We start from the raw sequence: 15,725 nt of genomic DNA on the forward strand, positions 1-15,725 counted from the left end.
ATAGTGGGCTGGCGAGCACAGCCCACTAAAAAGAGGCGCGAGCAATAACAATACTAACAACACTATGGACACCTATAGCTCTGCTATAGAGGTGTCCATAGTGGGCTGGCGAGCACAGCCCACTAATAATAATAATAATAATAATAATAATAATAATAATGATAATAATAATAATAATAATAATAATAGCTTGGTTTGTTGGTACAACTTCACTTTATTTTGAAATACCAATCATTCATAATTCTCAGGCCCGACACCTTGAAATCTTTGCGAATGCAGAAAAAAATTTATATTGGAATTTGATGAAAGTTTTCTATTCTATTCAAACAGAATTGTGCAGAATCACATTATTGTCATGTGACTCTGAGGGGAATATTGCTTGAAATGGCAAGATTGAACGTTGCATGCTAGGGTTGTTCTGATATCAACACAGACCAGAGAACCACGTGTTAGAATTATCTGACTTTCCAACACGAGGACACAGATCGGGTGATAATACATTTAATTAGATCATACCTCACTTGCATATTTAAACATGAAATTATTTTTTTAAAAACCTTATAATGCAAATATTTAAAGTAAGTAATTAATTAGTAAATTTCATGGTGATATCTGTTGATTAAAAGTTTTACACTGTTCCCCAGTAGTGTCTCCACTTGATTCATTTGTAAGTGATTTGAGTTGAAGTTGTAGTTAAGTCAGGTTCAGCTATCACTAAATGTCAGTGGTTAAAATGTAGGAAGCTATATATGTATTTAAAGAGCTGTGACAGTGGAGGGTAGGTTAACATGGTCATAGAATTAGCTGTGTATGTGCGTGTGTGTGTGTGTGCGTGTGTGTGCGTGTGTGTGTGTGACCGACTAGACAAATAGCTATAGGCAGAAAGCCGAGGATGGAGCTGCCACACTTGAACAGACTCCTGATAAATGAGATCCCTGTCTGCTACTGACTTATTGATGCACTACACTGATGTACACCCACACACAGAGGCAAACACACACTTGCACACACACATATACACACAGTTGGTTCCCATGCTGGCTCCGTCCTCTCCTGCAGTTTTTGCTGCTTGCCTGGGTGTGTTTAAGCATTTCTGTGTTGTATTGATGTTCTTTGATAGTTTAATGTAACCAATTTAAAGGCAATTAACCTTCAAAGATGTGTTGACATTTCAGCAAAATGAAAGCCCCAGCTGCACATCAACACCAATAACACCAATAGAGAATCTCGCCACAGAGCCACGAAAGCTACGAAGAAGAAGTATATGTTAGACCCTGATGTAATCCCTCTGGCAGGCATAACAATTGTCTCTTTGGAATATCTGTTAGATCTCTGCTGTGTAGCTGCCTTATCATGCAGTGATAAGTGCCCCTTAAAAAGTTGCACCGGATGAGTTTCCTGCAATATCTGAGACTGGACAAGGCCCCAAAATAGCAGCATCCAACCCAACCAAGGTGTTGTTCTTACAGTAGTGTCTCAGAAAAGCCCAGTCTTTTGCCTTTTGCTGCAGTGTACTTTAAAAAAAAAAACAGACACAGGCGTCTGTGCTTCCTTCTAACCGAGATTACTGTTTTGAATTCTGGGGATGGCATCAGGGTTTTTTCAAAAAGCTGTTAGGAACCTTGCAGCTACAAATTACAGCAGTGATGTATCCACCTTAAACTGCCTTTAACTTTTAGAGAAACACATGTGGCTGAGAGGCAATTACATGTTCATGTACCACAGCGCTGTTTTGCTGTAAAACAAATGTTTTGTGGCATATGAATATTCACCTCGACCTTCCATCTGTATGGGGGTTAGTACATAATGAAGGCTTTCACATTTTCGGGTATACTTAACCTTTAGGTCCATAGTCTTAAGTAATGAAATTCCCATCAGTCTCAGCCCTATTTCATGTTCAGTGTAAATTAGCAAATGTAAGCATTACGATCTTGATTCATAGTTTTCAGTCACAAGACCAGCTCACTGATGTGGAGGCCAAAACAGCAGACCAAGATAGCGACTCATACCAGACTTCCCGTAGAGACACAGCAAAATTTGGTAAAATTTCCCCCCACAGTTATTTAGATCACCTGTCAACCATAGAAAAGGAAGTTATTGACATAAACTGCAAGTCTTGGGCACTTGTGATTCATACAAACCATCCGCTGCGGTATTTCAGCCATTAAAAAACGGCAAGTCCCTGCCAGAGCTTGATTTCAGTGACATTTATGTGTACGTCATGGAGAATCCCTGACCTTATACGGCTGCCAGGCTGAAAGCTTATAGAAGTACGGACAGTTATATGTATTTCCGATCTGGATGGGTGAATAATGCCGCAGTTTGGGAGGTGAAGATGAAGTTCTTCATTGTTAAAGCAAAGGTCAGTACTAATTAACTATCACTAGATATTGTATTAATATTATTATTGTATATGTACACTGGACATAACCAAAAAAAATCACCAACAAAATGTATCAGTCTAAACACAAGCTTAAAGGTGGAAAGGGATTTCCAAATCATTGCATTTTGAGTTTATTTGCAGCTAACGCGGCATCCCAAGTATTCAGCTAACTAGCTACCTTTAATTCATTAACACCACTGCAGTTGGTCGCCTCAATACACGACAACTATTAAAAACAGATGTGAATGATGGCTAAAAATACAATAATTAATTATAGAAATATACACTTGTGTTTAATTGAGCTTAACTTTGATCAAGTGTTTGCTGCAAATATGTGTGTATTTGGCAGCATTGTTTGCCCTCCCCGGGGACAGAAGTACGAATCCACAATCTCCTCCTCTCTTTCTATTCTTTTTTAGACGGAATCTGGTAGAAGCATAGCCTGGGCTTGTTTCCTCGTCTGTTTGTGCATCTGATAGCACTACAGCTATCTGGCATTTTGGCTAAATGAAACTTGTTGTCACGTACCCAGTGTCACATCCGGCAGGTATGCCAGGAAGGGGGAAAAACACGCAGCTTGTCGTAGCGCTGCAAGTAGATTCACATTGGATCCAGCGCTGTGTCGAAAAAGCAGGTTTTCCCATTTATTTTAGTGAGGGTATTCTGTCTTGGTTGTGGTGGTGCATGCCAAAAAAGTTGAGACAGAGTCAACTTTTGGAGAAACGCAGCCTAACACGATGTTACAGTTGTTGCATGTTGCACATGAGCTAGCAATCAGACTTCGACTGAAGCCACAGTGGAGTGTAAAGTAATGTGTTGTGTGAATTCACACAGTTTAGCTTTGTGCACCAGTTTAAAGCACATCTGTGGATGCTGACGAAGAGTATGCATGTTTAACCTATTGTGGCAGAGACATGACAGCAGATCATAAACAGAATCGAACGTGTCAGTAGGAGGGCATTTTATTTAGCATGGATAAATACTACAGAGGGAACATAACAGACGTTTCTCTGTATAGCATTAAGTTTCACTTTAACTATGGTTCGACCTTGGTTCAGTTTAAAACACATAGTAATGACTTTACTGTTATTTTGAGCATGTTAGAAGCAGAAAAATATAGCTTTGTATTTTGTTGTGTGTGTGCGTGTGTATGTGTGTATAAAGAAATATATACTGTACATATACATATATACATCTATACATACATATATATACATACATATGTATACATATATACATACATATATACATGTATACATACATATAAATATATAGATTTATTTTCTCTACAAATACAACACAACACTTACACATTCACAAATTCTTAATTACAGGTGCACAAATCTTATTTTACAAGTCACAGACTAAAAAACTGATACGCTCACATTTTTGCTCCTATTGTTGTAGTATATTTGGTGCAAAACATATTTGTGTACCAGTGAGAAGGTGTGGACAAAATTTGAATATCAGAAAATGCTGTTGTACTCAAAATTTGAGTACAACTGCTCGAATCTTCCCCACAAATCACAGATTCTGTCTCCTTCAACTAAAAATCACAAACAGATATATGTAGCTGAAGAGGTGCTGGTTCACAGAGAGAGGGAACAGTTTTGCTGCTGCTCTGGTCCGCCACCGGAGGTAGTAAAGGCGCATCTGTGTAAATGGAAGTCGGAGGCGCCGATCAGGGGCGTGTCGATCTGATAGTGTTCTCAGTCTGACAGATAAACAGATCCTTCACTCATCAAATAAAAGAGAAATGACCTGCGAAGCAACGTTACAGGACTAAACAACAGTAATGTGTCAACTGTACCACAGTTAAATGTGGAAAGTGTCTGTCATCCTGTCTGTCCAACCGACTCTTCATTTGCAGTTGAATGGCAGTGACTATGTGACACAATTTTAAGCAAAAAACTTTTAACTCACCATGTCATTGTCTCCTTCCACTACTGTGTTGTTGTTACTGTCTCTGGCAACTTGTATAGAAAGAAAAACTATTTTGTCACCAAAAACACAGCTGTAGATGTCCCAGAGTCTCATTAAAAAAAACCTGGTTTGGTCACCACAAACATTTTACTCCTATCTATATTCTGAAGGTTTTCTGCTCTCTGCTCACTGTTCTTCAAACTCGCCGACAAAACCTTTCACTGACTTCCCAGCAAACATTTCAATGTCTATTTCACGTCTAATCAACGTCGGTCAGGCAGGTCGATTCAACATCTACCAGAGGTGCTGAAATGAAAGTTTTTCTGACGTTGTTCTCATGACCGACATCATTTCGACGGCTAATAGACAGCATCATTTTACATTGTTTCAAAGTCGAATAGACGAAATTTCAACCTTTGTCAAAATACACATGTATTGCATTTAAAAAGATGTTTGCCTAAACAGAGGGTTTCAACTTGTGCCTACAAAACTGGCATTACCACATCCATAAATTCTATGACAAGCACAGCTCTTGTGCTGTATACATGTGCAATTCTCAGTGCTCTAATGTACAACTATTTGAATTGACTTCTCAATTTCAGCAAACAATTCCTCAAACTGCATCGAGGTCAAAAAGTCCAATAGACAACAGCAAATTTCACTTTTGCCAACTTAAAATATCACAGGAATGGTGAACCTGGTTGAAACTTTGATAGCAAATAAACTCACCTGTGATAAGGTTAAAAATACCCGAGTGATGTTCACCCATACTGTAAAATAAAAGTCGTACATGGACTAATCTTAGGTAAAAAGGCAGCATTCAGGAACAGATACATGTATCGAGTTATCTATATATTGAATACTTGAATAAAAAATGAACATATTTAATGTAACAAATGTTTTATTGAATTAAAGTCCAGTGGGGGTCTGCCCCTTGTCCCCACTCCTTGCTGGGGCATGTGTCAGGTGGGTCTGGATAATACTTTCTATTTCTGTGTCCGTGGCCTTCACGCTCTATCTCTTCACAGCAGCTGGAGAGAGGGCATAAGGAAAACATTTTTACAGAGCGCCTATTTAGATGTTAAATGCACTTTATAGATTGCAGGAACACTTTGTTTTGGGAGTTGAAAGAGTAATGAAAGAACCACTTCTTAGAGCCACACTGTAGCCTGAATGTGATAGTTCTTAATAAAGCCAGTAGCCATTAACAGTCTGTGCTATGGTAGCCCAGCTGAGCCCAGGATAGCCACATGCAAATGAAGCCCATTCAGTAATTTCAGTTATATCAATCTTAGTTTCTTACTCTTGATCACATGACACAGCTTTGTCGCCTTAAAGGAGAACTTCGGTCGATTTAAACATGCAGCTTCATTGCTCAAGCTACCCTTGACTTGCCAGTACCGAAGACGCAAACACATTTGGTCCAACCATTACAGAGCTCTGTGAACGGAGACTTAGCATTGAAAGCTAACAGCATGGGGTCAGAACTTTACACTGTGTTTTAAGCATCTTAACATGCTCCACATCTCACACCAAAAGTTATGCAACATCAGCAGACACCTTAGCACACAGCACTGTAGCGTGTATGACTCAAACTGAATAAGAAAGTAGTTAAAACAGTGTGTTTGTGCAAGGAGCTACTTACCTGTTTGTTGACATCCGTGTGTTCCGGTAGCTAGACCTAACTAGTCAATCCGTCGAGCGTGCGCTTACTCCCTCACTGGCGGAGACGGAAACGTATTCCAGCATTTTCGTGTTTATGTTCATAATGTACATGTCCATGTTACAGCCTGTCATGAGCCATGAGCCTTACAATAGCCTGTTAAGCCTGTTAAGTGCACACTCGATGGACATGCTAGTTTGGTCTAGCTACCGGAACACACGGATGTCAACAAACAGGTAAGTAGCTCCTTGCACAAACACACTGTTTTAACTACTTTTTTATTCATTTTGAGTCATACAAACTACAGTGCTGTGTGCTAAGGTGTCTGCTGATGTTGCATAACATTCGGTGTGAGATGTGGAGCATGTTAAGACGCTTAAAACACAGTGTAAAGTTCTGACCCCATGCTGTTAGCTGTCTATGCTAAGTCTCCGTTCACGGAGCTCTGTAATGGTTGGACCAAATGTGTCCGCGTCTTCGGTACTAGCAAGTCAAGGGTAGCTTGAGCAATGAAGCTGCATGTTTAAATCGACCGAAGTTCTCCTTTAAAAGGCAGTTTGTCACGTTATCCCCCTCCATGCATGTTGTATTTCGCCATGACTCCATTCGTCATAAGCCTGTAACACAAAATTCCTTTAAGCGTTTTGTACATATAACAAAATAAAAACAGCACCAAGAGTTTGTCATTTACATCATTGGATCAGTTTCCGATGTCTACTTGACAAAAATTCTGCACCTGCACCATATAAAATATTAAGTGTTCTCAATCTTTCAGTATTTATAGTCTGACATTTTTAAATTGGTATATTCCTTTGATTTACCTGTGTTTCAAATGACACATCAAATTAACAGTTGTTTTGGTGCATGTGTGTGATAGCTAATCCAGATGGTGGTGCTGTTTTGGGTGTAAAATCTTGGGTTTTCGCAGGGCTTGGTCATTGACCTGGAATTATTTTTGTCTTCAGTGGGTAGGGCTATGCTTGCTCTGTGGTAATGTTTTCCACCTGTCAGAAGTTCCTGGTGCTTGTGACTGATGCAGTGCTAAACCAGCAGAGACATACCTGTTCATGCACTTTGTAGTGCCAGCCCTGAGGTTTTTGTCGCCGACTCTGGACAACAAGGTTATCCGTAATGACAGAACACAAATGCTTTACCTGAGACAATACTAGTGTGGTCCAAAAACATAACATCTTTCACACAGGTGCCTGGCTGTTCACATAGCGAGCACAAAAGCACATTAGAGGTTTTTTTTAAAGGACAATTCCATTTCATTTCAAACATGTGCCACAGTTTTGTAATACATTTACTCTAAAAGAATGAATTTAAAGATATTCCTCACCGTTGCTGCTGTTATTCATAAGCTTCTCTGTCCAAGCATCATCACTACAGCGTAAAACAGGGGTGGACGGCTCTGAGGCTCTGATTTTAGTACGCCTAAAATAAAAAATGCGTTTCAGGATGAATAACTGCTTGTGGCTTCATCTGAGCATGTCAATGATATTAAGAGGCTGTAGCCACACTATCAGTGAACACTTGTTTCAAATTTGAAGAAGATGGCACAAAGTATGACCATTCTACAGTCTTTAGTCCATGTAAAGATCCAGTCGAGCTCCATTTTAAGACACTAAATGAATATGATGTTTTGAGACACTACAGGACTTTTTTCTTTACATTTTGATATATTTAATTAGTTGGACTAAGAATATTCACACACTTTGAGCCATACAAAGTGTTATTTCTGGGTGGACACGTACTTCTCTGTCAATCTGACAGGTGGCTGTGTAATAGAGCTGCACTGCTCGATGCTAGGCTCGGTTTAGCATCAATGCAGGCTCAGTTTAGCATCGATGCTAGGCTCAGTTTAGCATCGATGCTAGGCTCGGTTTGGCATCTGTTCCCGTACAAGTTACATGATTACACAGAACCTATACCTACCGTAAACGGTTCAGGAGTAATTTAATGTTTTGTAAAACATGTTTTAGAGGGTTATGGGATTGAAAACAGTACGAGGCCTAGTCGAAAATTGTTTGTCCTCGCCTCACGTAGCCTGTGAGCTAACTCTCGGCTAGTCCATTTAGCTCGAAGCTATCATCCCTGTCGCTTTCAAAGTCTGAAATACTAAAAAAAGAAGACCGGGCACAACATATATTCCAAAAGGTCACTGCACAATGCACTGGAAAAGGCTCTTGGACACACGGCTGTCTCACATGGCAGCCATTTCGGCTTTTAGCCGCCGCTCGGTTACGAATAAAAGCAAAAACCAGCTATCTGTAACAATACACGATGCAGCAACAAAATCAAAAGTTTAACATGCAATTGATAAACGTATAATGTCTTACCAAACACAGTTTCATTTTAAATTAGAGTACATTTCGTAACTCACCTTTCACACATCTCGGTCTCAGTCTCTCCTCATCAACTGCCACTGCCAAGTTCTCATTCTTGCGCATGTGTCGGAAACTGCTAGGTGCGCTAACTACGCGAGGAAAAATAGTTCCTAGATTGATTCTAGAATCACAAACATTTCAGCCCACATTGCCAATATACATGATACTACATTGTTTTCTTTAATTCACAAACATATTTCCATAATTTTAAATAGTCTTTAACATTCGTGTGCGTTGATATGTCGTCTAAACAACATTGAAACAAAATAATTGATGCTGTCTAAGAGCTGTGGAAATGATGTTGGTCATTTAAGCCCTTCAGATAGACGTCAAATCAACCTGCCTGCCCGACAATAATCAGACGTGAAATAAACATCCCAACATGACTGGTTATCTTCATCTAAACACAGCAGTAGGTAGAGGAAAAAATTATTGACTGTTTTTTCAGTTAAATATGTATTCTTTGAAATTGTATTCCCCCTAATGTTATCATGTCGAAAAACAGTCGAATTAAAGTCACAACGTGACGCAACGTCGATTGGACGTCTACATCTCGACGCAGGTCGAGAAAATGTTTGCTGGGTTATGTCAATAAATATAATTTTCAGCCTCACTTTAAAAAAAAAAAAAAATAATTAAAAATAAGAAACATAATTTGTACAATTTTACAAAAAAAAAACAATTTTTTTAAAATAATCGTCTTAATGTCAGTAATCAGCTGGGACAGTCTGATGTCTGGTGGTCTCTATTAGATAAAGATGGTTAAATATTTACATTATTATCATTTGAACAGTATAAACACATTTTTCACTCTCTACATCAATTTGATCTTTGTTGTGAATATTGTCTCTCATCTGTCTCTTAATATTTTTGGTTTCTTCTCAGCGTCTGAATGCTTTCTCTCTCCCTTGTGTCCAGGAGTGGTGGTCATAGCCTTTGTGGTCTGCTGGCTGCCCTATCACGCTCGCCGCCTCATGTTTTGCTACATCTCTGACTGGTCCGAGTGAGTAACGATTCTTTTCAGCATCTCATGCGAGAGAACCTCCAGTGGCTTATTTGCTCATTTGAATTCTGCAGAAGCACACCAATGCTGCACACATACTACACACACATAGACCTCCACATGCATGATCATTTACACACATGCACACACATTGGTTATAGCAGTCATTTAGATGGTCATCAGTTAAGAGTGGCTGCCAAAAAGGAGGAGGACAGATATATCTTTCTGATTAGATGGCTTCATTTAACATTCTTATCTTCTCTCTCTCTCTCTCTAGCATTTAACCCTTTCAAAATACATACTGTTTCTCAAATTAAATCAAACAGACATGGTTTCAGTAAATGGATCTTAGCTCTAAATGTAGTTAGTAAATATGGAAATGGAGATTTATACATTTTCTTTAAACACACTGTCTATTCATTCATACACATAAACCACAAGGTCTGACACTGAACCAGAGTTGGGTACATTTTATGCAAAAATGTCAACATATTTAAAGGTGTTATTGATGACATTCAGCCACTAAATTTGTCATTCCAACCCCCTTTCACTACAATCACATCACAGCACGGTCCCTCAAGTGGTTGCCAGTTTGTTGCAATAGCCAATGTTGTTAACATAGCTAGCAAATGTTAAAGTTGGTAACACAGCTAGCTCATGATAATGTTTCTCACACTAGCTAATGGTGGTGTTGCTAATGCTAGTAAGTGTTTACGTTGCTTATGCAAGCTACGTTAAGGCATTTTAGTATACCTCTCAGACTCTTGATGCAGATACCCACTGACTTTGACTGAGTGACCACATTTCATTACTCAGAATAGTAAAGGGGCTCTGTGGAGTTTATGTGCTATGCTATAAGCCAGTCGATGTTAGTGGACTCCCTGTCTAAACATTAGCTTCTGTTGCTCTCTGTCAGCGAGGCAGAGAGAGTCAGTCAGTGCGTTTACATGCACAGCTTATTCAGATTACAGCCATAGTTCGACTATGCTACTCAATCAGACAACTGCAATTGTCCGAATATACATTCTGGTGAGAAAATCGAATTACTGGCCGAAACATGTCATACGCCACGATAGGTGGCGCTGTACCCATTTCAACTAGTGGCAACAAAGCCACCTCTGGCTGACCTCTTTACGTCACCAGCAACAAAAAAATCTGCCTTGGCATTCGGGAAAGATGGCATACGAAGAGCAAGACGAAGCTACTTCTTTGTACATTTCATATATGGTGTACATGATGCACAATGGCGCTCTTGCTTGCGGTTATTTCGGAGGATTTCTTGAGTGTCATGTAAACACCCTGACTGACACAACTATTCCAAAATATGCATATAGTCTCAAACCCTTGGACTGGTGTGGAAAATCTACCCAAGTCCTTCACGAAGAAATCACAAACTGGAGCTCCAAAATTTCTCACAGTGCAGTTTAAAGGAAACAAAGATTGCTGGCTCTCAGGGACATGCACTTGATTATAGAGAGGCAGGGGCTCAAAGTCAGAAAAGGGCAGTGTGTGCGCGCACACCAATTTTTTTTTTTTCAGGCCTTAATAACACAATATGTAGATTAATGTAAAATTAATAAACAAAGTACTTATAGAAAGTTACCTACTTAGCTGTGTGTCCTGTGTAGCTGTAAGTGATATGCAATTGCCATTTCTTTTGTGTCAACAAATTATTGTCAGCATGAGTTTATTCACATTATCATAATACTTAGGTTTAGAAGACATGCAATTCAGCTGCAATTCTTAAAAAGCAATAAAACACTGGTTTATTGTTAGGCTATTTATTGGAGGGCAAGTGCAAACTATAAATACAAGCTACACATCTAAAAATTTGACAAAACCAAGAAGTGACTACTGTGATTGTTGGTAGGAACAGCATGTTTACAACAGCAAAGTCACAATAAACTCAATATCTGGAAGAAGTTTAAGATTTGTGGCAAGATAAACAGCTGACACAGACAGCTGTCAGATTATTCTTAACTCTCATTAACCAGCAGTTAGCTTAACAAGCACAAATGGGCGCTCTTCTGAAATGTGACACATATTTAAGCATGTTGAATAAGTGGAAGGCAACTTGTTAGCCCCCACAAGGAAGTTATGTTAATGGGTTTATAACTCACAAAGGTTTAAGTCGCTCCACTGTCATGTCTCATCTCATATGTGCGTGGTGGAGTTCTCCATGAGGCAGCGACCTCTCTCTCTCTCTCTCTCTCTCTCTCTCTCTCTCTCTCTCTCTCTCTCTCTCTCTCTCTCCCTCTCTCTCTCTCTCTCTCTCTCTCTCTCTCTCTCTCTCTCTCTCTCTCTCTCTCTCTTCTTTCTCTCTCTCTCCCCTCTCTGAGAGACAGAGCGGAGCCGCAGCGGACAGAGAAGCGGCTTTATAGGCTCAACACACACTCCACAGAGATGCGTACGTTAGATAATTGTGGCGTTTTTATACAGCCGTTTTTTCACATCCCTATGCACAACAGGAATTTATTTATTCATTAATAACACATACAAAAAGGGCACTTATTAATCCGAGGCAAAAAGTGCAGGGGCTCAAGCACCCCTTGGGCCCTATGTGTGCACCTGCCTGTTGACTCCCTCCTTGTAAAAATGAGAAAATTGCAGATGTTCAGCTGAGCGCAAACAGAAGCCCATAATAGACTGAGAAGAGCTAAGCTCTGATCTAAAGTTGCAGGCAGACAAGCAATATGTTTGAGCTCTTCCTCAGGCAGCAATGGAGAGGAAGAGAGGGAATTCTAGAAATATGAAATATGAAACATGAAACGGTCTTATCCAAGGTACGCTCTGATTACAAACCAATATTACATTATTCATTCATGCATATCAAAAGCATACAAATTGAATTCTGTTTTTACAATGATTTTTTTGTTTTTTTTTTGTTACTAAATGTTTGAAACAGCTACTGTTCCTTTTTTTACCAAAGAGTTCTCTTATTTGACTTAAGTGCTATTATGTAGAGCTGATAGTTAAATTCTCTATAATGATACAGCAGCTGTTGTGCACATTGTTACATTTTTCAAAAGAGGATAAAGTACTTATTATATTTGTGGGAACATTGTCTGGGCCTCAGGCAAGACATTTGTAGAGATTGACTGACATTTGGAGACACTCCTGTTCATGAATGTGTCATAGGAACTGGTTACCGGACTGCAAAGATGGTGCCCACTGACTTGGATGAAAAATTGCTCAGTCACTGCAAAAGCCAAAAGGTTTTCCTGCTTATTGGTTTGCTTACGAATTGTGTGTCTAGACACGTGGTGTAGTGCGGACATAAGCAGAGTAGCAGCAGTAGCTTCAGTCCTCTGTCTGTGTCACAGGATGCATTCAGGCAAAATATCGCTTGTAGGTCGCAACATTTGGGTAACGCTTAGAGCTTAAAGAGGTCATATTCTGCTTTTTTTTTCAGTTTTTGCCTTTCCTTTATTATGTTCCGTAGCATTTTTGTGCATGTGAAAGTTTTACAAAATGAAAAAGCCCAAAGTCCCAGCCAAAGGGACGCCTGAAACGCCTGGTTTTGAGTTGAGCTTTTACTTTCATAACTTATCCAATGAGCTATACATAGTTATATATACATTATAAAATAGAAACACTGCAGTCAGTCAGTAGACATACAGTTGCCACCAGTGTTGGGAAAGTTCACTTTCTACATGAACTAGTTCAAAGTACAGTTCACACATTTTAAAATGTATTAGTTCAGTTCATAGTTCATAATTCAAAATTTTGAACTAAGTTCACAGTTCCAAAAATGAACTAGTTCATAGTCATTTATTTTTTTTAATATGTTGCTGCAAGCTATGATTTTTCTAAATGATTGCCACAGCCCATATAGAACCACAGACAGCTATTTATCAGTTTTAACAATGAAACTGCAGGTCTCCGACAATATACTGCAAAACCAGGTTGTCTAACTGCAGCCGGGAGATGAAGACAACGGAGCCGCTACTGTACGCTGTTAATGTGATTTGGGTGGTAGAGGATCTGTTCTGGCTGCAGTGTCTTTTGATTTTTTATTTACTCGCACATACCTTGAAAGGCTGGCCTGGTGCTTTAGTTCAGTGTGCCGTTTCAGGCTTGCTGTTGACGTTGTTGATGTATGGAGTTGCTTCTTGCCCGGTGGGCAAAGTTTATACAAAAGGGTCAGATTTTTCCCACCTGGATCATCACTGACCTTCTCATTAAATAGTAGTAATCATAAAGTAAGCATACAAAGATGCCGTATTAATGGTGGCGGCAGAGTCTGAGGTAGTGCTGCTGCCTTCATTTGTATGTATTTGACAATCTTGCTATTTGTGAAAGAAGCATGAAACTTTCAGGGTTTATTCTTGATGACATAAGCTTTAATTTAAGATGTGGAGGCATTCTCAATTTGACCTCTGAGGTCAGCTAGAGGTCACTGACCTCTATAATATGTCATTTTCATGCACAAAATTGTAAATGTGTGTATCTTAGGATCTAAATGTGATAAAAATTTAAACCAAATATGTATTTTTAAGCTTCTGGGCATGAGGAACTCATTTATGCCATTGATGGCGCTCTAAGGGGTCAGCATCATTAAGTTCAGTGAAGGTTACTAGGAATGTGAGTGGCTTAAGGTGAGGCACTATAAGTGAATAGGTAAAATAAATTAAATAATAAATATCACCATGAAACTCTCTCAGTTTATTACTCATGTTAAGCTTAGAAAAAAAATGTGAGTGGCTTCCTAAGCTTAGGAACGTGAGTGGCTTAAGGCGAGACACTATAGGTGAATAGGGTAAAAAAAATCAAAAATAGATATCACCATGAAACTTTCTCAGCTGATTACTCATGTTAAGCTTAGAAAAAAAATGTATTGCAAGTTTTTTGTATTTTAATGTGTAAATATGCAAATGAGGTCTTATCTCGTTAAAAATGCGCCAATTTGCATACATTTTAAAAAATGAAACCAGATCGTGTGATAAGGCAAGGTAAAAAATATTTTTTTCATTTTGTTGTCATATAAGATGGGAAAATAATAACAGAGGGGTTTATGGACATCTACTTCTGTTATCCTGTAAATACTGTCATTAGCAATAGTTTTTAGTATTAATCGTTTTCCCTGATAAAATCGGGGTTTTCTTGTAAATGAGAGGCCGAACCATGTGGAAATATCTGTGTTTTCCCTTCATGTAAATGGTAACTTATTTTTCCACAGTATGTATGTTACGTGTGTGTTAGGGCTAGAATGTGAGGTGTGTGTTGTAGCCTGTAAACAGCAGACTCAGTCGTACAATTGTGCCATTGAATCTTTTCTTGAAGCCCATTTAAAATACATTTGCTAACCTCAACTAAAAATCATCTGCTAACCTTTCTTTCTTGGAGTGTTAGCTATGTGTCAGCTGTGTGTCAGCTGTGTTACGTGTGTGTTACAGGTGTGATAGGTTGTGTGTTAGGGTTAGCCAGAGTGTGAGGTGTGTGTTGTAGCCTGTAGTGTTGAGGTACTAATCATGGCTATGTGCTAGTAGATTTAGACAAATGTCCTATGCCCGAGAAACCCAAATCACAAATGAATTGGCATATTTGTGCTTTGTACATCAATGAGGTACTACTAGTCTGCTGTTTATCACTCTGTACTGTTGGACAGTCAAAGGAGAAAGTGAGAGAGAGAGAGAGAGATCAGCAAACAACCTTTTAGGTTCCCAAGTGCTGGAACTTCTGAAACCACACCGATGCCACACCCTGTACCCCAGAACTGTGGGAAAATAATATCCTGTTTACACCAAGGGAAAATGCAGATATTTCCATGTGGTTCGGCCTCTCATTTACACGAAAACCCAGATTTTATCAGGGAAAACGATTATTTCTAAAAACTATGGCTATTGACAGTATATTCTGATTTACAGGATAACAGAAGTAGATGTCCATAAACCCCTCTGTAATTATTTCCCATCTAATATGACAACAAAATGAAAAAAATATTTTGAGCCTGGCTATATTACATGATCTGATTCAGTTTTTTTAAAAGGAATGCAAATTGGCGCAAATAAGGCCTAATTTGCATATTTAACATTAAAATACAAAAAACTTGCAATACATTTTTTTTCTAAGCTTAACATGAGCTGAGAAAGTTTCATGGTGATATCTATTTTTTTTTTTTTTTTACCCTATTCACCTATAGTGTCTCGCCTTAAGCCACTCACATTCCTAGTAACCTTCACTGCACTTAATGATGTTGACCTCTTAGAGTGCTATCAATGGCATAAATGAGTTCCTCATGCCCAGAAGCTTAGAAGTACATATTTGCTTTACATTTCTATCACATTTAGATCCTAAGATACACACATTTACAATTTTGTGCATGGAAATGTCATATTACAGAGGTCAGTGACCTCTAGCTGACCT

General features: G+C 38.9%; 1 protein-coding gene across 1 annotated transcript in view; it reads left to right on the forward strand.

The window, feature by feature from the left end:
* ntsr1 (neurotensin receptor 1 (high affinity)) overlaps positions 1-15,725 on the forward strand; it is a 111,574-nt gene that overhangs the window by 80,627 nt on the left and 15,222 nt on the right. Inside the window, exon 3 of the mRNA XM_030423887.1 lies at positions 9,275-9,359. Within this exon, the coding sequence (XP_030279747.1) occupies positions 9,275-9,359 (85 nt within the window). The remainder of the gene's footprint in view (positions 1-9,274; positions 9,360-15,725) is intronic.

This window comes from Sparus aurata, chromosome 7, assembly GCF_900880675.1.
Source record: "Sparus aurata chromosome 7, fSpaAur1.1, whole genome shotgun sequence".
Classification (NCBI taxonomy): Eukaryota; Metazoa; Chordata; class Actinopteri; order Spariformes; family Sparidae; genus Sparus; species Sparus aurata.